At 38.7% G+C, this 23,165-nt stretch overlaps 1 protein-coding gene across 1 annotated transcript in view; it reads left to right on the plus strand.

The window, feature by feature from the left end:
• The window catches only part of HOOK3 (hook microtubule tethering protein 3), a 94,477-nt gene that overhangs the window by 40,976 nt on the left and 30,336 nt on the right, over positions 1–23,165 (plus strand). The window contains exons 7-14 of the mRNA XM_009274656.2: positions 6,437–6,499; positions 7,952–8,035; positions 9,291–9,454; positions 11,622–11,762; positions 13,283–13,484; positions 16,725–16,835; positions 19,777–19,864; positions 20,457–20,526. Of these exons, the coding sequence (XP_009272931.1) occupies positions 6,437–6,499; positions 7,952–8,035; positions 9,291–9,454; positions 11,622–11,762; positions 13,283–13,484; positions 16,725–16,835; positions 19,777–19,864; positions 20,457–20,526 (923 nt within the window). The remainder of the gene's footprint in view (positions 1–6,436; positions 6,500–7,951; positions 8,036–9,290; positions 9,455–11,621; positions 11,763–13,282; positions 13,485–16,724; positions 16,836–19,776; positions 19,865–20,456; positions 20,527–23,165) is intronic.

Below are 23,165 nucleotides of genomic sequence, written 5' to 3' on the forward strand. Positions count from 1 at the left end.
ATGAGTCAACAGTGTGCCCTGGCAGCCCAGAGGGCCAACTGTGTCCTGGGGTGCATCAAGCACAGCGTAGCTAGCTGGTTGAGGGAGGTGATTGCCCCACTCTACACTGCACTGGTATGGCCCCGCCTCGAGTACTGTGTGCAGTTTTGGGCACCTCGATATAAGAATGACATCAAACTATTAGAGTGTGTCCAGAGGAGAGCGACTGAGATGGTGAAGGGTTTCAAGGGCGAGACTTATGAGGAGTGGCTGAGGTCACTTTGTTTGTTCAGCTTGGAGAAGAGAAGGCTGAGGGGTGGCCTCATCTCTGTCTACAACTTCCTCAAGGGGCGCAGTGGAGGGGGAGGTGCTGATCTCCTCTCTCCGGTGACCAGCGACAGGACACAAGGAAATGGAATGAAACTACATCAGGGGAAGTTCAGACTGGACATTAGGAAGAGGTTCTTCACTGAGAGGGTGGTGGGTCACTGTAACAGTCTCGCCAGGGAAGTGGTCATGGCACTAAGCCTGTCAGAGTTCAAGAAGCATCTGGACGATGCTTTTAGTCAAATGGTTTAGTTTTAGGTAGTCTTGCGAGGAGCAGGGAGGTGGACTTGATGATCCTTATGGCTCCCTTCCAACTCAAGATTTTCTATGATTCTAACAAGAGTTTAGATCCAGAGAATCTTTTCAGAGCTGCACGTGCAGTCTGTGTCTTTGGAGGGGTGAAACTTCACTGGATTTAAGGAGGTTTTTCTGTTTCTTGGACTCGGAGCTGCTCTCGGAATCCAAGTGACTTGGACTAAGCAGTATGTAGGAGACACCAAAATAAAGTGCCTGGGAAAGTAGCTATATAAGCATATTTGAAAAGTTGGTATGTCACCTAATCCAAACATTTCAAAGTATTTGACATGCAGGTACTCCTTCTTCAAATTTAGGTATGCAGAAAGACCTCTCTAAGCTTTACTGATGTATTTTTTAATTCATTTTTTGTTTCAGCAAAGCACGTATAAATGTTTTTGATACTTCTTTGGTTTTCATAAATGATCTTACTCATGAAAATATTTCATGAGGCACAGTAGAACAAGCCTCTGCCCTGTTTTCTCTTTTTTGCATGAAGAAGCTGATTTTTAAATGGAAGAAGGAACATTTTGTTTTAAACTTTATTTGGTTATTTCAGTCTTTTTAATAACTTGTGACTCTTCAGCATTTCCTTTCTTCTCTTACTTGTTTAAAATAAAATATTAATAATAAAATATGCCTCGTGCTCCATAAAGGTTTTATAAATTGAACAGTGCTTTTCTGTTATTTTTTCAGTGCAGTCAAATTGATCTGGTGTGTTGCCACCACCTAGATTCTTAGTTTCTAACCTGCAGATGTGCATTTCTAAATGCAAGCTGTACACAAGGTAGAGGAAGAGCAAGAATGATATAGCTATCAAAAATGTTGCAAAAAATATTACATACAATTATAAATTATGTATTGTATTGTATATTCTGTAATATATATACTCCTATATTCTATTTATATTATTATAATTTATTATTACTTGCAATTAATATATTACTACCTATAACATATTTTTTTAATTTCATAATTTGCATTTTTTTTTTAAAGGCCAAAAATCTTTCCTTACAGAAATTATTTTGGCCATTATGTATTTTTATTTCCTTTCCTTGCCTTGACATCCTTTGGAAATTCTGCTGTCATTTTCCCAAGTCTTTTCTTTGAGCAACCAAGTTCATTATTGATGAAAGTGGTAGCTGGGGAAATTGTTTGCCTTTGCTGTTTAGAACATCTCTAAACTTGAACATGTAGCAGGTGTCTGTGCAGGTCAAGTTGAGAGTCAGAATAGGCTCTTAACAGCAAAGTACCTAGAGGTAGTGTCAAAACTTGCCTGGGGTGCATAGCAAAAGGTACTTCCTGTCTGGATTAATACCAACTATGTTACTTCCACAAAGTCGAAACTGTTTGGTTTTGTGGTTTTTCCCCCTCCCCCACCCTGTATTTTGTCCTGACTGTTTAAAGGTTCATCTTGTCTGAAATAAAAGTGGCTTTTGAATAGCTAGGAAATGATAGAAAAAAATTGCCTTGGGTCTGTCAGCAGTACTGGAGGAAGAAGAAAGTTCAGTTGCATTAAAGGATACACGCTGTGTCATACATAGCCTTGACTCTTAAAAAGCAAACAAACAAAAAGATGTTTTAAAAAAGAAAAACAACCTTCTGATTACAGAAGCTGGATTTTGCCATTGTTTCATGGGCACTTAAATGAGCTTGTACAATATTAACAACTGTAGAAGAAGCATTTCAGATAAAGCAAATGTTTCGAACTTTTAACATCATCAACTAAGTGATGCAGCTGCATTTGCAAAATCATGCAAATCCTGTGTCGGGGGAAAAAAAAGCATTCATAATTCAGGTTATTCATGCATGCAGATTTTGTGATAGTTTTACCCCGTCCCTAATCTTTATGTATCCATGACAACAGAACTTGTTCACATTTCACAAGCAAAGCAGTTAAAAAGTGTGAAGGTTTTAATAATATAAAATTAGCAGATGTACAAGTATTTTCTAAGACATCGTACCAAAGCTATGAGCATGAAAATGTGTAGATGTAAAGGATTAACAGGGAATGACAACTGCTTCTCATAAAACTAGACAAATAATTATAAAAATTGTCCTGTTGTCCAGGGTATTGTACCATTTAAAATCCAGACGGACCGCTTCACCACAGAATAAGCTCTTTTGATTTTAAATGACATTTTGATTATTTGAACAAATACTTGTGCTACTTCAACTCTTTATTCTAAATATGCAAAATAAACCAGAAAAAGAGCAAGGAAGTAAATGCTAGTTGCTTGCTTTTTCACTGTGGGAAGCTCTTAAGCAGATTTTTCCTTCTGCTGTAGAGGCCTAATGCAATTGCTTGATTTTGCAGGCACTTTTTTGATTTCCCTTTCTATAATCAATTCACTTGCAAAATCTCCGCACATCCTCATCCATTAAAGGTACATATGAAAATAGGTGATAATACTATACTTAAGCTAAATTGTGAGTTTGGAGCTGAAAGCCAGTTCCAGTGCTGCAAAATTGTGAAGGTAGACCTTTATGCCCACCAGTAGTTTGCTCCTGAAGAAAAGAAAACTTGCAGCTGTGGAGGGAGAATGAGAAGACCACTTCCTCCTGCTTTTTGTTCTCTTGAGTCAGCCAATTGAAATACAAATGAAATAAAAGTTTGCCACTCTGAACTCAAAAGTATTGGTGTTCACCCATACCTCTCAAGACAATGTGTTCTAATATCACACTTGCAGATTGCATGTGAAGCACTGAAACTACAGCAGTCTTTCAGGAATTTGTCTGAATTTGAGCTTGCAAGTAAAGGAGATATAAAGCAGAACACAGTAAGGAAACTTGCTTTAAAAATTAGTAACAACCTACTAGTATCGTTGGATTAGTAATAAGTAATGCAGAAAGAGCTAATATGCCATCGAGCAGGTAACTGATGAAATAAGCATTTTGGAGCTCTAAACTTCAGTAGTATCAGAGAATGCTGATTGACAAGAAACAAAGAGAAGAATAGGGGAAACTAGGCAAGCCTGTTACCTTATATTTTTAAGTGGATGGAAGGTGTAGTGTGTGTTTTGAGTTGACTACATATCTGTATGGAATCCTAAAACACAGTAAAGCTTCCCTTGAATTTTTCAGGAAATCTTATAAAAGAGAAGTTTGGATAGGTGGATGGAGTTGTACCCTATTAACTGTGCTGTTTGCCTTGAAGTGTTTGCTATTAAGCGGTGAGAAACTGGGTAGAGGCAATCCAGAAGCGGAGCACAGTCAAGACATTTGCTTACCTATACCATTGTCCTCTCCATTGTGTGGGGAGATGTGTGGGGAAAAGATGGAGGCACTCCTTCACCCTGATAACTCTCCCTTTTCACCCCACTTCTTAACTTCAGTTTATCATTAACTGATGATCAGAAGTTGGATTTATGTATTACTTGTGAGTAACCTGGCAATCTTGTTCCCATTCCTTGTCTGGTTGTGCTACTGGACGCAGCGCAATCCCTTAGATTTCTTCTTTAGCATCCCTACCATATCACAGGCCATAAGATTGCAAGATACTTCTTGTTGCATTGAGTCAGTCATCTGCACATTTGTCTGTGGCTCTTGCCCTCAGTGCCTCGTGCACACTTCCCGTGACATTCCTGATGCAGCCCATGGAGTTAAATTCACAAATTCTGTGTAACATTCAAGCTACACCCACACCATGTATCTCCACCACCTAATCCTTCTCCAGCTAATGTCCTCTTTTCTGGACATTTCTGCTAAGGCTTCTCAAGGATAGGAAGTTTTGGGAGAGATGGCAAAACCCCTTGAAGAATAAAGGGACTGTATTATTGGCCTCTGCCTGCTTCCTTTACGGTAATCCACAGAAAGCAGCAACACCACAGCGGCCTCTAGTGGGTTGTGCAGCCTCTTGTATTCCTCCTACAGTAAGTAAGTCTTGGACAGGCCTATTAAGCTGGGTTGCTGAAGAGGAAGTTGTGCTAGGGCCAGAAAGGGGTGGTGGCTGTCAGGGGCATATTGTTGTACACCCTTGCAGGCTGCATGCAGCCTGGGACCTGCCAGTTGGAAAGTACTGGCTTAGCGGGTGGAACTGACTTAGTGTCTGAAGTCTGAAGTGCGTTTGTGAACAGTGTTGTGGGATATAGGATAGGGAGGAGAGTTCAGCATTTGGTTAATATGGATATCCCTGTTAGTCATCTGGAAAAGCATTTAAACGATAGCTAGTGAAATGGAGTAACTGAAACATGTATAAACATCACTGAGCAGAGAGGGATTGGAAATTCTTGTTTTGGATGGCAAAACGATAATGAGCTTAGAAAACATGGCCCTAAATTAAAGACAGTTTGTAATGCCACTATATATGGTAATGAAAAAGACACATGACTTCCTTTTTCAGGGGACAGCTCTGAGGCTAGGGACTTTCTAATCACTGTTACAGAGAATCTGGGCTTCATGGAATGGTTCATTTCAGAGTAGTTTGTCATTGTAAAGATGTAGACCAAATGGAAGGAATTCAGCAGTTAGCAACAAACATCATCAAGGTCTGAGGAGGACTGCTGAGGACAGATAGATGAATTTAAGCACGTGGTACATAGCTAAATCCCAATTAAGGAGATGGGGAAAGGGAGAGAAACGTAAGTGTATAAATATTTGAATGATGTAAATGTCACTTGTACACAGTGGTATAAACAGAAGGGATGGAGAAGAAGTGAAAGCTCTGTGCTGTGTGTCCGAGGAACTTTGCCAATGAAAAATGATGCAAAAGCACTGATTTCTGGAAGGAATAAAGGAAGCTCTGTCTTTGGAGAGAGTAACCAGGCTGGACAGGAAGCCTTAGGAAAGAAATCTTGTCCTGATTTTGGTTAGGATAGGGCCTTTTTGATTCTAACTTCCATGAATCATGTCATTGGAGAACTCGTAAAACATTTTGTGTTTGGACAGGATGACAGAAACCATCAGTGTGGTTCTGTAATGCTGCCTTTTGAGTTAGTTACAACATATTTCTTATTTGGAAGACTGTTCCTTTTTTGTGTCTTACAACTTTAAGTAATAACTTTACCTTAATGTGTTTGCTGGAGGTGGGTGGGAGGTCGTTTTTGGGCTACAACTTCTGTTACAGTTGATTTAACTTTTAACTACCTGTGTAGCTGATCAGTGGATTACTGAAAGAAAACTTACTTTCTTATCAGCTTTTTATCTTTTAGTAAGCATATCAGTCAATTTGGAGGGCTTGCCTTTTTTTTTTTCTTTTTAAAGTCATGGCTAAAAGTAATGTTTTCTACACTAAAACCACTGCCAGCCATTCCTGCAATAAAATAGGTTAGTATACAAGGAATTGTAATACTCATTTCAGGAATACTCTCTATAGACTTTCTTTTTAAATTTGCAAATTACAGACGACTCCAGAGCAGGAATTTTGATCATCTTTGTTTTGTAAAATTAGCTGAGATAGATATGTCCCCAACTATAGTTAAACAAATAAATTGATGTGAACTTCCAGGTGATCAAAAAATGAAAACCGCTGGCAGAGAACAGTTAAAGGCAGGTCTTGCATGGTGGGTTGATAGCTACTATCATTCCAATGCCACTTCAGTAAAATGCTTAGCAAAGTGTACTGTAGGTTTCATCATAGATAAAGAATGTGCATTTTCAGAAGAAGAAGACATGATGTAAGATTTCTTTTATAGTGCTTTAAATATTATAAATTCTGAAGATTTCTTTCTGTAATTGTTTCTGAATATGTCATATATAAAAACAAAGTTAAAAACTTCTGAATGAAGTCAGATTGAAGCTCCCAAAAGTTAAAATCAGCTTGGTATTTCATTGAAGCTTAGCTTTTAATATAAAAGTAAATCCTTGCTTTTTCTAATCCAGTGTAATCTAATTGCAGTTGATGAGTAAAGAGTCTCCAGTCTCTGTTGGAAATGATGCTTACGTTGACCTTGATCGGCAGGTATCTAAGACTAGATGTTTCTTTTTGTTCAATCATAGCACATCAGTGGCGAGTCATTTTGCTTTGTTAAGAAGTCTGTCTTTTTTTCTTTAATCATGAGAGGGTTTTGTGGGAAATTCAAATAAGGAGTGGTAAACTAAATTTCAGTATTTCAAGTCCTTTTGCTTTATAAATTGAGTTTATCTATTTTGTGTATTTAAAGGAGAGAAAACCTCAGTTTGGAAAACACGTTTAGCTGTATGACATAGTATAGCAAAACTGCAGACAGGTGCAAATCTTTGGGTATTGAGAAAGAAGGATTAAAAAATGTGTAGTATTTGAATAAAACTTTTTTTGCCGGTTCCTACTTCCAAAGTCAGTTTAAAGAAAACCCATAGATGTGGCTCAAAAATCCTTAAAGCAGTCCTGGGAACTGTTGCAATATATGAGAAGTTTTCAAAGAGAATCCTTCCCTGTGTGATATATTTAAAGAATATACAAAACCAATTGGTTTTTTATTAGCTTAACCTCATGCTAACACTGTCCTACTTCCTCAATTTTTCTCTAATTGACAAGTATAGTACAGTGGTGTTCCATGTGTTCCTCCATCATGCTTTCTCTGCAGAAGTCTGTAAATTCTGGCAGGTGGAGTTAATTTTTGTATGTCAACAGGTCCTTGAGAAATAAACTCAACAAAATAAGATACAATGATGCTGTTTGAGAAAGACCATCTAAAATTCATCATATATAATAATACATATCTATATCTCTATATACATAATATGCATGCACCTGTTTTATCAGGCCAATTTTCTTGTAGCTATGGTTTTTATGTTATCTTAACTGCATTCATATGCAAACTTGCAAGATACATATCTTTGAACATAAAGCCTTTGAAGGGAAGTATCTGAGTATTTCCCACTGCTTACAAGATTCAGTGCCCTTTTTCAGAAGGGTAGGCTTCTTCTTCACCATGTTAGTTGTATTTCTGTTGTGCTTTAAGAGTAGTTTCCAGCAACTAGAGAGATGTTACCCTAATTGTCCATTCCCTGTATTCCACCTTCCAGTCCTCTCTGTATTTGAAAAGTAGATCGAAAACTGAAATTATGCACTCTTTGCATCTGTAAAGAAAAGTGGTTTTGACAATTTTCTCAGTGTACAGAGTTGATGAGTTCTTCAGACCCAAGTTCTTCAGGATTTTTTTACTCAATTCATAGAATAGATGTGATAATTTTGATGTGTTTTTGTAAGACCAAATACTACTTTTAGGTATGTTTACTTTTTACTGTAACACAAACTAAACAGTAATTGTATCTGCTTCTTTGTTTCTTTATAAGAGTGGAATTGCCTCAGTTTTCCAAAAATTTAATATATTACCTAAATGTAAGAATAATGTTCATTCATGTAGTTCAGAATATTTTTAGACACTTCACAGAGAGTGATGAAACTATAAATGTTTGTTGTTTATGGTAGCTGAAGAAAACTACAGAAGAATTAAACGAAGCACTAGCAACAAAAGAAGAAATTGCCCAGAGATGTCATGAGTTAGATATGCAGGTAGGTTTGCTATATTGTACATATTAATTTTGAAGTGGGAAAGAGATGTGTTAATTTGTAGGCAGCTGAAAACAAGAAGTATAGTGTGAAAACATAATTTTTAAAAGGGAGATGAAAATTGCACAGTAATTATTTTGCTTTACTTGTGCCAGCAGAGTGAATTTCATTGTTTTCTTACCTTGATGCAATGTTGCCAGTGTTAAGATGATTCATACTAACAAAACTTTTTTTCATTCAGGTAGGAAGGGGTTGATCTGTGTGGTTCAACTCTTGCGTTAGAGAACTAATAGAGGTTATGCTGCTGTAACAGTATCAGTTAAGAGTTAAATCCCCATCAGAAGTTTCTATAGTTTATCAGCTGTGTATGGATTCAGACTAAGCCTTACTGTAAATCAAGCATACCTCATCCAGAAGACACGAGGAGTGTAAAGTGGGAGCCCCGAAAGGCATTGCCTTTGCAACCCTACTTTGGAGTATAATTCAGGCTTTTGCCAAGCGGTTCAGTAACTGTTAGAATTAGTGAAGCTGATTTGTGTGTCATGGTTGATTTTGGTGTATTTGATGATTCAAGCTCTTATTGAAGCATTTCCTTCTGTTGAGATGTTCACATTCGCTCTCTTCCCCTCCTCCTCCTGCATGTTAATTCTACACTATTTAATAATGTATCAACCCATGCTTCGGCTGTTGTTTGAGTTGCAGCACTTTGGGTTCTTTGCACTACTGCCGGTTTTCACAACATTGCCGGAAACTGAGTCATCTTTGGGACTGTGTTCCTGTTTCAGGTCTGCTTGCAATTGGCCACTGGATTAAAAACAAAAATCTAGGAAGGGTACAGACATCCCTTGGATATTCTGTGTGATTGATAGGCATTGTTTCTTTTGGAAATCAGTTTTAAAAGCTTTACTGTGGAAGGCTAGTTTTATTTGTTTGTTGGGAAAGTATGCAGGCTTTGTTATAATGAAGTTGTCTTCTGTGATAACTGAGACTTTTTCTTTAGATGCTTGTGTGAAATACAGTTAAGCATAATTACGTTTTCTGTGTGGTAAATCTGCCCCTAATGTTGCAATATGTTGGTTACATCACATAGCAATTGAATACCTATTAATGTTACAGTATATTCCTGTGAAATGTGATTATTGAAGCCTGTGTGTTTCCATTTGTGGGTTGTGTTGATACTTTATCATGCACAGGAAAAAAAATTGCTCTCTATAGCTGGATAGCTCTGTTACTCCAGTTTATGCTTTTATTACAACAGGTTGCAGCCCTCCAGGAGGAGAAGAGCAGCTTGCTCGCTGAGAACCAGATTTTGATGGAACGTTTAAATCAATCTGATTCTATTGAAGATCCCAACAGCCCTGCAGGTCGTAGGCACTTGCAGCTGCAGACACAACTAGAACAGCTCCAGGAGGAAACATTCAGGTAGAAAAGCTACACTTGGTTAGATGGCAACAGGCATGACTTATATACTTCTGGTTCTGTTGGCAATTATGAATTAGTATAAAGGGTGATATAACCACAGTAGTAAAGTTTTTACGGTGATGTACGTGTTATGATTTACCTCTTTACAAGCTCCAGCATACAAAAATGCATAATTTCTTAATGCTGAAATGCTGTATACATGTCACTCTCTACTCTGTGAAGTTATTTTGAATTGTTTGTGTGCTACCATTTCACCCATGTTTTCCAAAATCAGTGAGAATGAAAAGTAGCATGCTTTCCTCTATCTAAATTATTCTGATTGTATTTTTAAGGTGTAGGAATTCCTAGCTGAAAGTTTCCTATGGGCAATACTACAGGTGGTATTATTATACAGCAAAGTGTGTCCTTCTCTGAATTTGAACACAAATTGTTTCATATCCGAAAGATGGAAATTATCCACAAGTGAGCTCTGCTCTTCATTTGCATTTCCTCAACACGTGGAAATACAGTTCCTCTTTAAATATCCTTTCTGGTCCTTTTGACTGTTGCTTTCAGTCTGTGTAAGCCTATTCTGCTGAAGAAAGCTGGTCTACTTCACCATCATCTTTTCATTCTTGTTGCTGTACTTTCCCTATCCTTTGTGAATGAAACTATGGTATTTCTTTACACTGCCAGTTTTTCTCCTCTTTCTGTCCTCTTCTGGTTGCCCTTTTCTAATTCTTATGTCAGCTGCCATGTAACTTTCCTTTTTTGCCCGTTTTGCCATTTTTCCACTTCCTCTTGCTAAGCCTCCTTCCTGCGTGTTTAGACACAGCCTCTCCCTTCAGTTTCTTGAAAAACGTTCAGTGTTTCTCTTTCACAGCAGCTAGTGCCTGGTTTTCTGCTTTCTATATATCTACCATGTAAAGGAATAATGTAGTGATGTCTCTCTAATGTCCCCTTTTATCTCTCCTTATTCATCTTCATGCTCTGGAATGATTCCTACCTGAGTCTATTATCAATTGCTGTTAGAACAGTTTTTCTCCCCATATGCAATGTCTGCACTGCCTGTTACTCTAGTTTCAGGTTCTGAAGGTCTTTCTAAACCTTTTTCATGTGTGAGACTCATCTCCCAACCTCCTTCACCTCCTTCCCCTGCCTTCATAGCATGTGGTTTCTAATGGCAATTTGTGTGTGTTCCTTCTCCAGCTCTACCTGACCAAACAGGACATATGTACACCTTAACTGATGCCCAGTGTGGTACAACGTTTTTTCTCCCAGTCTTGCCTCTTTATGTCCTTTGACAGTTCCAGTCCATCACGATCCAAGTCTTTGTTATATATAGTTTAGATGACCTACTGATTATGTCTTGTCTCAATTCTTGTAGATTCTTTTGGGGCTTCTTGAATTAATGGATAGAATACTTTTTTTTTTTTCCGTGCCCGTACCTCCTTTTCTGGATTGTTTTTATTTTAATTTCATATCAAAATCACAATAGGACTTCATGTTCCAGGTTGTGGCCTCTTCCGTTCATTCAAAATGCTTTGACAAAGTTTCTTTTAGTTATTTCCTTTGTTCACTGCCAGGTTGATGCAGCTTTGCCTGTGTATGCTGTATGTAAGTAGTCCATTCCAGAAACCTTGGTCTCAGTTCTTTACGTGCTAAGTAGATAACTAAATGTATGACTTGGTTCTTCAGAGGTACTGGGCAGGCACAGGTTCTTTATAAGTAAATAAATAAATAAAGCCACCTTGGTGACAACTCTACAGCATTTAGAACATCTGACAATCACGTCAATATTATTGAAGGTGTACAGGAGATGAACAGCTGAAAAATATCTTAGGATAAAGATGTCATGTTCAGACTTTGTATGCCCCAAGATGAAAAAAGGTAGAAATTTCTGCTTGAGCTTCCATTGTGAAAAATTATTATGACAGAAAAAACTCAGGATTTGTCTTTCTGAGAACATACATTAGCTTCTGATCTTCCAAATAGAAACACGGATATCAAAGTGGGAGCATTGAAGAAGTCAATCTGCTTCTATGTTTTTGAATAAGCACATTGGGCTGCTGTTCTCCTTCACTGCATCAGAAGACCATTCCATGTGTTTTTAGAGAGGATGATGATGAGGAAAGATAACTGTGGCTCAAGCTGAGAAATTATTTTCTGCTTTACTTCATTTCTACAGATTAGAAGCTGCCAAAGATGACTATCGAATACGCTGTGAAGAACTAGAAAAGGAAATTGCTGAATTGAGACAACAAACAGAAGAGCTTACTACATTGGCAGAGGAGGCTCAGTCTTTGAAGGATGAGATAGATGTACTCAGGTAAACTCTGTTCCATTAACCCTTTTTTAGCTTTTAACTTTTAATCCATATAATTTGTCTACTTAGTCTTCACTAGTTTTTGTTTAAATAATTTTAATATTAAATACAAACACTTTCTCAATGCCATGGTTCTTTTGGATCCTCCAGTTAAGTAGACAGACCACCACACAATTCTGCTTAATTAAATTAGTTATTTATTATGTACCTAATCAATAACTGTTAGTAAACTTAGCAATCCTACACCATCTTACGGTCATAACAAGTCACTCACTGATCTCTTGAGTATTCTCTACTCACCTTCACCATGACTTGGGCGTCTGTTCTCATAAGAGAACTAGACACTTTCCTTTCCTGGGTTTGCATTATTTGGACTTTGGGTGGTGCTTTTTGTTCATCATGCTAATATGAACAACATCTGCTACAGCTCTCTCTGTCACTGGATTTTAGCACCCAAAGTTGTCATGATTTGATGATGCTAGGGGTTTATAGGGTGGGGCAGCCCCTTTTACTATGGAACATAATCCTTCAGTCTTTCTGCCATGCGTTATTCAGAACAGTTGTCCACTACCCACCTGTATCACTCTTTCTAGCAAGTGTAGCAAGGCTTATTTTAATACTGCCTCTTCTGACTCACCGGCAGCTTTCTACTGAAGCTATCTGTCTTTACCTCTTATGTCATTAATATAAGGAATAAGCCCATCAGGCTGCACAATTCCATGAACTATCTGTGTGGGCAGCGTGGCTTCAAAGAGTAATTCCTTGCCCCAGAGAGAGGCTCTGCACTTCACTGGGGATTAAGGAGATTTGGCTTGCCCCAGTGTCCCATAAATTGACCAGCAATTCAATGGGGGATTCTCCAGATTTCATAGGAAATTGAGTCAGTAAATTGGTTGGTTCTAAAATGAAACTGGAGGCAGTAATAGTAGCGGGAGTGTAGGTGGTTGGGGGTGAGGGCTGTGGCTGTCCTGGCATTGCACCAGGTGGATTGGAAAAACTCTGGAATGTTATGAACGGAGCCTGGTGTTTCATTTTTGTAGAAGGAAACAGGCTCCAAAGCTGTTACTTTTGTGTCACCAAGTATATGCTGCCCAGGAGATAGATCTTTATGATTTTTTTCCTGGCTGTCATTAAAACAAATTGAAGGGCAGAACATATTATTCTTTACCCTTGTAAAATGCAGGACTGAGGATCAATTTTGAATTGAAAGGAAATGGGTGGGAGTGAAGGTGCTTTAACTATTATTTTAAGATTGGAAACAGATAAGAAGGCTATATTAGGAAGAGTGATAGTGTCTAAAAGTACCTCCATCAGCAGCTCTTTGAGTTGACAAATAGTTACGGGAGGGAAGCAGGCAATTTAAAAGTGAAAACATTAATAATAGGAGTATATGACTGCTTTCTTGTTCTCCCCATGATGTCTCAGAATGTCTTCTGCATTAAGGCAAAATAGTGAGGAAGCTTCAGGGCATTTCATTTTGTTAGTTTTCAGAGTACAAATTTCATACAAATCTGTCCCTCCAGGCATTCTTCTGATAAAGTAGCCAAGTTAGAAAGCCAGGTAGAGTCATACAAAAAGAAACTGGAAGACCTGGGTGATTTGCGACGGCAGGTGAAACTCTTAGAAGAGAAGAATACAATGTACATGCAAAATACTGTGAGCCTGGAAGAAGAACTAAGGAAGGCCAACGCAGCACGTGGTCAGCTGGAAACATACAAGCGGCAGGTGAGAACAGACATCATCAATGCAACAGTTCTCTGTATTGTTCAACACTTTCTTTTCATAACATGGCTAATACCTCAAAGTAAAAAAAGAAATTATGAACAAACAGCTCCTTGTGTTTAGAAGACTTCCATGTTTTGTAGGTACTACCTTTGTTCTCCTTTCCTGCAGTTCTTATCATTATTTCGAGTTTGCATTAGTTTGCCAATAAGCAGTATTTCTTACTTTTAAAAAATCAACAGATGTTAAATTTTTTTCTCAAATCACTCCTAATTCATAGTAGTGGGGCTTTAATTAGAGCCTCTTCTTTCAGAAAAAGTATCCACTTTTCACTCACAAATTTCTAGCAGGGAGGAATGCACCACAGCTGAGGTAAGTTATTCCTGTGGTTAAGTAACCTCTTTTTTTAAGGTTCTAGTTTGTCTGATATGTCTGAATTTGTCCAGTTATGAAGAGAGAAGGACACGTATCATCCTTATTGTTTGTATGCACCCAGCAGAGTACAAAATGTGTCACCAGCACACTCTCTGGAGTGAAAGGCATCTGTTTATCCTCCTGCTTATCAAAGTGCCATGTGATCCTGTTTCTGTAAAGGTGGAAGATGTGCTTAATCTTCTCTCTGCTTCTACACTACGTTGACATGACATCATTCTGGGATTCTTGTTACCGGGCCAGACAGAGTGTGGTTCGTTAAAGCAGTAGGGCCTGCTCTGTATTTCTGCCTGCTTATAAGCTCAAATGATCTTGGCACAGGGGTCCTATCTATGTGTCAGCTTACAGCAGAATAAAAATACAGAACCAACCACTGACAGCATTGTAAGCCCGGGAGCAATGTGTGTCCCTAAGACTTGATAGCTTTTTCCCTGCACCTGGCCATCTTAGTTATTAAGACAACTAGCTTCAGCCTCTGTGGGCTAATTGTAAATACATTCCAAATGATTCCACCAGAAAAAAAGAATTTTCACAAGTCCCATCATTTGTACTGCAAAAGTACTCTTCCTTTTCTTCATCATTCCCTGTGTTTTATGGGTAGGATTTCATATCTGAGGAGCTGTTGATTTGTACAGAACTGTTCCGCTGGCTGAGACTGGAATAAACCTCAGGTGTCTCACGACAAATGTGAGTTTTCTTCACCCGACCACAGAGCCTCAAAATGAACACACAGTGTGTCCACCTTCAGTGTCTGTAAGGCTGGGCTCCTTTGAGACCTGCCTGTGAATGAGCTGTCACAAAATTAATTTCTGGGAATCCTAAATTGTGCTATAAGAATTAAGCCAGGTATAAAGGTTCTGATGTTGTGGCACTGATGAGCACTAGTGTGCCCCTGTAGTGGAATGTGTCTCGTCTGGTATGTGAAGGATCCAACCCCACTCATGATGATGCCATCAGAGGAGTTACTTCGTTGGCTTAGAAGCTCTGTGCTGTGCAGATGAAAGTGCTTGGTTCAAACTCTTATAGTGATCTGCAAGAAAATCACATCTTCACCCCACCCAGCAGTTTCTGTGAGATGAGGTTAATGGTGGTGTATTGTGCTGGGAGGTGTAATAGCATTTATTTATTTAAGAGGTTTTGTTCACTTTTCTGAAAGCAAGCACAAGCATTTTCTAAGAAACTTTTTATTGCAGCATGAAGAATTGAAATGTGGAGATTCCGGGATTATTTTTTGTAATTTTAATTCAGCCCCTTTGTGCATGTGCATTCTGACATATTTTTGACAGTATGTCTTGCTTTTCTTTGCTGCAAGATTCCTGCTTTACTCATTCCACACATCAGATAATGCTCAGTAAATGTGATGGCAGTTAATTTTTTTTTTTTTTTTAACTCTTCTGCATTACCATATAGCTGTATATCTTTCTATACACTCCCAAGTCCTGATTCAAGACAATTTATTTCCTGCTGTGTTTTTCTACATACCATTACCATAGCATGAGTGATTACTAACATTAATGCATTTGTTTCCATTTGAGGTGAAAATATACCTATTTTGCAAGTGGGGGCACAATCACGGGTGAAGACCTGCATTTTTTTTTTCATACCTGCAGTTACTCTGATAGCCACAGTGATGGATGTCACATCTGAGAAATGAAATATTTTCATATCTAACATTTTGATACATATTTTTTTAATCTGATAATCTCAGAAAGGGCAGGCCTGTGCTTTTTTTGCAGCCTTTAATTTGAGAACAACAGCAGCAAAGTCCTTCTGTAAGACTTAAGACCATGCAGATTTTTAAGCCTGGTAGTTATTTTGCTATAGCTATACACATTGAAAATAAAAGGTAATTAGAACCACTAGGCAGTCTTAATGTAGGTATGACTACTGTTTTGCTTCCCAATTTAAGTTAGTCACTTTCTCTGTAATCTAAAAGCCATGAAAAAGCTTTCTTATGAATTGCTTCAGAAGAAGCTGTACATCTTTAGCTGAGTCTTCATTCAGCTTTTGTGTTTGCGGGTCAGTCTTTATTCAGCGTACTTGCTTCCATGCTCTCTGCATTATGAGCTTTACTAATGTTCTGGGAATGACCCTTTGCTAGTAAAGGCTGAGAGTTTTGAAAAGGCAAGACTTCACTGATTTGCCTCCTGTTCACTCATCGTTTCTGCTCAGCTTTCAGATTTCTGCTCATTTAATTTTAAAAGCTCTTTACTGATCTGTAGTTGAAAGTATACATGCGACTTTGTTAGCAATGTTTCCTTCTGAAGTAAAGAAAACTGTTTTTGAGCATGTGGCTGAATCTTTATATTAGTGTATTAAAAATGATTAGGAAAATCTCAGGTTAAGAAACGTTACCTGGCTGCATAAACTGGTGGTTGAATTCTGAGTGAGGCTTGTGAAATGGAGTTAACAAAAGGTGTAGATAATTTGCTTTCTTCAAAGTTTTTTCTTTTTCCTAGGCTTCTCAGAATGCAGGAGGATTTTTCTACTTTTCCTAAGCTCTTTGATCCATAGAACTATATAGCTTTTTTCTGTAAACCGTGCTTGGGCTTAAATTCTTGGTTTTAGATGTACTGAAAATACTTTACAGTTTTTGCTTCTTTTGCTTGTGCTAAGACCTAATATTTGAATGCTGTTGGTTTTGCTGAAACACAGAACAACTGATTAAAGCAGTTTTTAGTATGTTCTATAGGTATCTATTTCACTTGTTTACAACATGACTCGTGGTGCATGGTAATTGGCTACTTTGTCTTGTGTATTTTGTTTTAATACTAATATTTGCAGACAAATTATTGATTCTTGTTCTCTCAGGCAGTTGAACTACAAAACAGGTTATCTGAAGAATCCAAGAAAGCTGATAAATTAGATTATGAATGCAAACGACTGAAAGAAAAAGTAGACAGCCTCCAAAAAGAAAAAGATGTAAGTGCCAAGGTGTTACTTTTTTGGTAGTAGTGATAGCAACTTCGTGTCCTTTATAACACAGAGATATGGTAATTATAGTTAGCCATTTACAGCCAGCTTTTTAAATTAGGAAGTATTTTTTCACTTAAAATTTTCTAATGTTTGTGTACAAGATCCTTTTTAAACCTAAGAACTGTACAGCACAGAATAAGGTGACTGTACAAAAACATATGCAACCCATTTTTAAGTGGAAAAGCCTTCATATTTGGGATCTGAAGTTGTTTCCTGACCATTTACCATGAGAAGGTTAATAAACACCCAGGGTAATTGTAATGTATTCTGAAAAACTATTTAAGGTAGGGTTTCTACAGTATCATCCTAGAACTGAACTACTGTTGCATTTTTTCTAAAGCATTCTTTGAGGTACCATCAGTGTGCTTCTCTTTGTGGAGTCATGACTACTGCAGCAAGAGGCTTAGAAGTCGTGTAGAGGGACATGTCCTTCGTGGCGATCTCGCCTTTTATGACAGCTCCTTATTGATCTGTCTTGTACTGCCAACACAGAACACACAGGATGGATACCAGCCTATTCCCTTCCTCTCTGTCATTTGCTGTTAGTGATTCTGCAATTAATTGCTCTGTCCTCTCTTGCCAAGACTGATCCTTCAGACTTCTCTTGCACACTATTGTTTCTCACTAGTTTATTTCCTCTCGTTTCTTAGGAATGTATACGCAGGTGCTTCAAACTACCTCAAACCAAGGCTAGCACTTTGAGTTAGCAATTTCTTAGGCTTGTTTTAAATATAAGTCCATCTATCCATCAGGCAGAATTTCTGTAGGCTTTTCCCTCAATAGTCATATTTCCTGTCCAATTTTTTCAAAAATTTCTAGCCCATGCACTTGAATAGCATTTGAACTGAAAATTTTCAGTTCTTTTCTGTTCATAGGTCTTTGATTTCCGTATTTTATTAAATTTTCCAACTATTGTGGACACTTGGCCTTGATATCGCTTCCATCTGCTCTTCAGTTCAGATTGGAATGCCCGTAGTAACTGTATTCGTACTGTGCTTTGGCTTTCTTTCCTGCTCTTTATTTAAAGTTTGTTTTTCCAGTTTTGTTATGTTTGACAATGGTAAGATTGCATCTGTGGCTTACCCATTGCTTGGTGGACCATTTCATCTTGCACAAAGGATCTGAATTGCAGGCCATCATCATATAGTTTTTTTGTTTTACCCCCTGGCAAATAGCATTTTTTGGGGCGGATGTTGTTTTTCAATACATTCTTTTGAATGGATATGCACCTGTGAGAAGTAGGTTACAGCTGAAGTCTCTCAATGTTTGAATTAGTGATTCATTACCTGTGTTACCTACTCTTTCTGTTTCCTGTTGTCACATATGTATCAGTAAGGTTGCCCACCACAGGTCACAAGCTATGTAATGGTATCTTGTCAGTTATATTTTGGAAACAGTTACTGAGATTGATTTTGTCCTTTTCTTTATGTTCTGGCAAAGGGTGGTAGGGCGTTTGATACCTTCAGCCATGTAGCTTGGAATTTTACCTCTGTGGTGTGTTGTATGATAAGTACTAAGATAATTTGATGAGTTGACTTTGTCTGCAGTGTACAAATGAAGCCCCAGAGCTTTTTCTATTCATTAAAATATTCTGGCATTTGATTAATCAACTTGCTGTTTTCTGACTGACGGTAGCAGACTGCAGAATCCTTGCTTTCAGCAGCTGAGTTTGAGCACTCCTCTGTGTGGCTCTTCTTCTGTAGTATTTATGGTAAAAACTGTTTTTTCACCTGTGGGGTTTGTGAAATGACTTTCAGTGCTAACAGAATGTACACTTTATTCAGATTGTTCTGACAGTTGCACCAGAGTTCATTCACCTTGCAGGATTCAGAAATACAGCAGAAGCTTCTGTCACACCTCACCAAAATGTTCTTTGCCAAAGTGATTCCAAGTCCTGGATCCACTTGGGCTGAAATATAAAATATATCTGAACCAACCTGTTAATAGGATGAAATGCAAGGAGCTGTCAGCTGACACAACTCCATACCTATACAGAGCCAAGGTCTGTCCTGGACCTTTTAGTAATACTGGACATGTCTGATTTTGGAGGAAACTACAGCTTGGATCTTTACATAGTTGCCATTTTCTCCTTTCATTTTTGAATCTTGGTAACCTTCTGGACAAAAACTTGATGCTATAGATCCTCATTTTTTGCCAAAAGGGGACTTGTGCCAAATTGGGAGAGTATTTGTCTGATGCTACTGAAGAGCCCATCTGTCCAGATCCCAAGGTGGTCCAGTCCTGTTATTCAGTTCTCTTTGGATTGAGCCTCAAGCAACTAGTTTTCTTGCATAGCTAAGATGCTGGTGAACGGCAAGGCCAGTTGACACACAGGAGGAAGGGGATATGGAAATGCTGCTCACACTTTCACTGTTGAAAGACAAACAAAATGAAGTTAATGCAGTTTGTTTTGTTGACTGTGTACTCACCGGCTTTTTATTTCATTCCTGGTTAAACCTTGGTTTCTTGGTGAGGGAAAAGTCTATGGTCTCTTAATTTTAATTCCGTTTCCCTTGGAATCAGCCCTGATAAGGGCAAAAGGAGGATGGCTGAGTGACCCCCGTGGATGCTGTTTACTGCCTGGTACCAGAACTTTGTGTCACTAATATCTTGATTTTGTAAGCTTATACCCTGATATTTTTACCCCCATAAGTGTAATACAGAGCAGCAACCCTTCTCAAAAGAAACACTGTTCATGTAGAATATATAATATTTATGTTTATTCTGTTGTGAAATAGACTGAGATGCCTTAATTTGAAAATCATCTCTAGAGTTGCATTAAATTATTTTTAAAGTGTTGAAGGCTCTGCCTTTTGGCGACTTCTGTACTGTTAAAGATGGATTTGTAGTGCCAAGACTGATATTAATTCTCTTTCCAATTATTCAGAGATTAAGAACAGAAAGGGATTCTTTGAAAGAAACCATTGAAGAGCTTAGATGTGTACAAGCTCAGGAGGGTCAACTCACCACTACAGGTAAAGGACAAATAAGGAGATTAAATGAGTCTTTTCTAAAGTTTACAGGACTTCTCTGGAGAGTATTGAATGTGCTCCTGTTTAGCACAGAATAAATTTAAGCTCCTCTAAGATCAGCAGTGAAAAGCTGCTTCAGCTATTCATAACTTTGTAAGCATTTGAAAACTTCAGATGTTATTTCAGTCAATCAGAAATTTTAGCCTTCTCCCCAGTGTGATACTTTTATAATCTATTTCTGATTTCTGTGTAGTTATATAGTTTTCTTTAGAGAGATACTAAGTTTTCTCATGTTTGTATGATATTTCATGTGTTGCAATTTATTTCTATGTGTAATGTTGCACAGCTTTGTAGGTCTTAGATAAGCTAATGAGCAGAAAATACACCACAAAATTACTTCATCAGAATGTATGAAGACAGAAATAATGATTATTCTCCAAATGAAATTGTGCTTGTCTGTCTGTCTTGCTGTAGCCTGACTTTGTGTCATTTTCCATTACTCTAAAACTTTAAACTTCTAAAACAATGTTTACTTCTGGTCTTTTAAAGAAAGTTACTGGTCTGCTTGCTAAATTTTTTACTTTTTCTAACCCAGGATTGATGCCTCTGGGAAGACAAGAGCCTTCAGACAGTTTAGCAGCAGAAATCGTTACTCCTGAAATAAAGTAAGCTAACGTGTGCTTTGTTTTACTAACCTTTACAATGTACCCACAGATGATTAGTTAGTTTTCAGTGTTAGAAAGTTTCTACAATTAATGTTTGTTTTTTTCCCCTCCTTTTGGATTTCTGCACAACAGGAGCTGTTATGCTTAAGACAAAATTCAGTTGACCTCACTTGAGTTTGTATTGTGCTCCTAAAAAAAAGGGAAAACAAAATATCCCTTTATCCTCACATTGTGTCTTGTCTCTTCCTAGAGAGAGTTCATATAACTGCAGCTTGTATGTGCATTAACAGAGAAAAATGTGTAACAAGAACGTGTTGTTGTGCAAGGAAAAAAATTACTAAAATTGTGAAAGGAAGAGTAGGTTATAAATTACATTTTGTATCATGGCATCATCTATTAAAAGGAAGAACAGCAGTGGCAGAGTTGCAAATCATTGTATCTTAAGATGTTGCAGGCTGTGTTTAGCCTTGCCAGTATGCTATAAGTTTTTAAGACAGTCACATCTCAGAAATCTGTTAGCTCTTCAAGATATCTTTTCTTTTATCTCTACCAATACTGATACAGTATTTTAACACTTGGAAAGCTCAATATGTGTCAAAACATACTGTTCAGTAGTAAAATATCTTTCTAGAAAGCTAATAATAGAAAAGATTTGTTTCTCTTCCAGCTGTGCTGCTGCACCTTACTACAAGAGCAATTCTTCTTAGTTTTGTTCAGAAACAAAAAAAGAGGGTAACGTTTTGAGGCAGTTTTAGTGAAGTATGGAGTTACTGCATAAACCTTCCACATGATTGCATGAGAGAGGACAGGACCCTAAATGCCATAAATATCCAAGCATAGCCTGTGGTTTCACTGACTTTTTATCTTTGGCTCCTGAAGACGAATTCTGGATTTTATGCAAGCATACATCTATGCAGACTGTTTGCAGCTGCTAAGCTTGGCCTCCATGCCTACTTGATAGAGGTGGACAGTAGCAGTGGCTGCTGTAGGACTGGAAGTTCCTGATCCGCCGGTCTGGGCTGCTGCTTCTGCTGATGAAGAGGGAAGACTGCACAAGGCAGCCCACCCACAGGAGTAGCTACTACTGCTCTCTTGTTCCTTCCATGGTGACAGAGCATGGGTCTGTGCTCAAGCATCTTTCTCCATCTCCTAGAGAAGACCTGCAGACCAAATGGGAGAGTTTGATGAGACAGATTCAGTCAGTGGCATGTCAGTTACACCTGAGGAAATCAACAAGTTAAGTGACATGAGGAGTTAGCAGGGCTCACTGAAAGAGCTTTAAACTAGATTTGAAGGGGGAAAGGAATAAAACCAGGCTCATTAGTGATAAGCCTGGCGGCGGCACGCCAGTGTTTGAGGGACAGTGGGCTGGCAAGGTCCTTCAGTGTACTCCATGATGAGCAGGTTTGAAATGTTCCTGTACCGATGCACGCAGCACCTTAGCCGTCTTGGTGGAGGCAGGGGATGGAGATGCATGCGGCAGCGAAGACATAAGGGTTGTTGATGCATTAGAAACTACAGAAGCACCTGAGAACAGTCACACAGGAATTAGGTCTTCTCCCCAAAATAAAGGTGGCAGGATCAATAGCCCAACTGAAGTGCATCTACACCAATGCATGCAGCATGGGCAACAAACAGGAGGAGTTGGAAACCATTGTGCAGCTGGAAAACTACAATCTAGTTGCAATCACGGAAACATGGTGGGATGACTCTCACAACTGGAGTCCTGCAATGGATGGCTATAAACTCTTCAGAAGGGATGGGCAAGGAAGGAGAGGGGGTGGGGTAGCCCTGTATGTTAGGGAGTGTTTTGACTGTCTAGAGCTTGACAATGGTGACAATAGGGTCAAGTGTTTATGTGTAAGAATCAGGGGAGAGTCTAACAAGGCAGATATCATGGTGGGAGTCTGTTATAGACCATCCAAACAGGATGAAGAAGCAGATGAAATATTCTATAAGCAGCTGGGAGAAGTCTCACGATCGCTAGCCCTTGTTCTTGTGGGGGACTTCAACTTACCAGACGTCTGCTGGAAATACAATACAGCAGAGAGGAAACAGTCTAGGATTCCTGACACAGTTGGTGAGGGAGCCAACTAGGGAAGGTGCCCCGCTGGACCTGTTTGCGAACAGAGAAGGACTTGTGGATGATGTGATAGTTGGAAGCCATCTTGGGCACAGCGATCATGAAATGGTAGAGTTTTCAATTCTCGGAGGAGTAAGGAGGGGGATCAGCAGAACTGCTACCTTGGACTTTTGGAGGGCAGACTTTGGCCTCTTTAGGAGGCTGGCTGACAGAGTCCCTTGGGAGGCAGTCCTGAAGGGCAAAGGAGTCCAGGAAGGCTGGACATTCTTCAAGAAGAAAATCTTAAAGGCACAGGAGCAGGCCATTCATATGTGCCAAAAGACAAGCTGGCGGGGAAGAAGACTGGCCTGGCTGAACAGAGAGCTTTGGCTGGAACTCAGGAAAAGAAAAAGAGAGTTTACAATCTTCGGAAGAAGGGTCAGGCAACACAGGAGAACTACAAAGATGTTGTGGGGTTATGCGGAGAGAAAACTAGAAGGGCCAAAGCCCAACTAGAACTCAATTTGGCTACTGCAGTAAAAGACAATAAAAAATGTTTCTGTAAATACATTCACAA

This window comes from Aptenodytes forsteri, unplaced genomic scaffold, assembly GCF_000699145.1.
Source record: "Aptenodytes forsteri isolate BGI_AS27 unplaced genomic scaffold, ASM69914v1 Scaffold224, whole genome shotgun sequence".
NCBI classification, from domain to species: Eukaryota; Metazoa; Chordata; class Aves; order Sphenisciformes; family Spheniscidae; genus Aptenodytes; species Aptenodytes forsteri.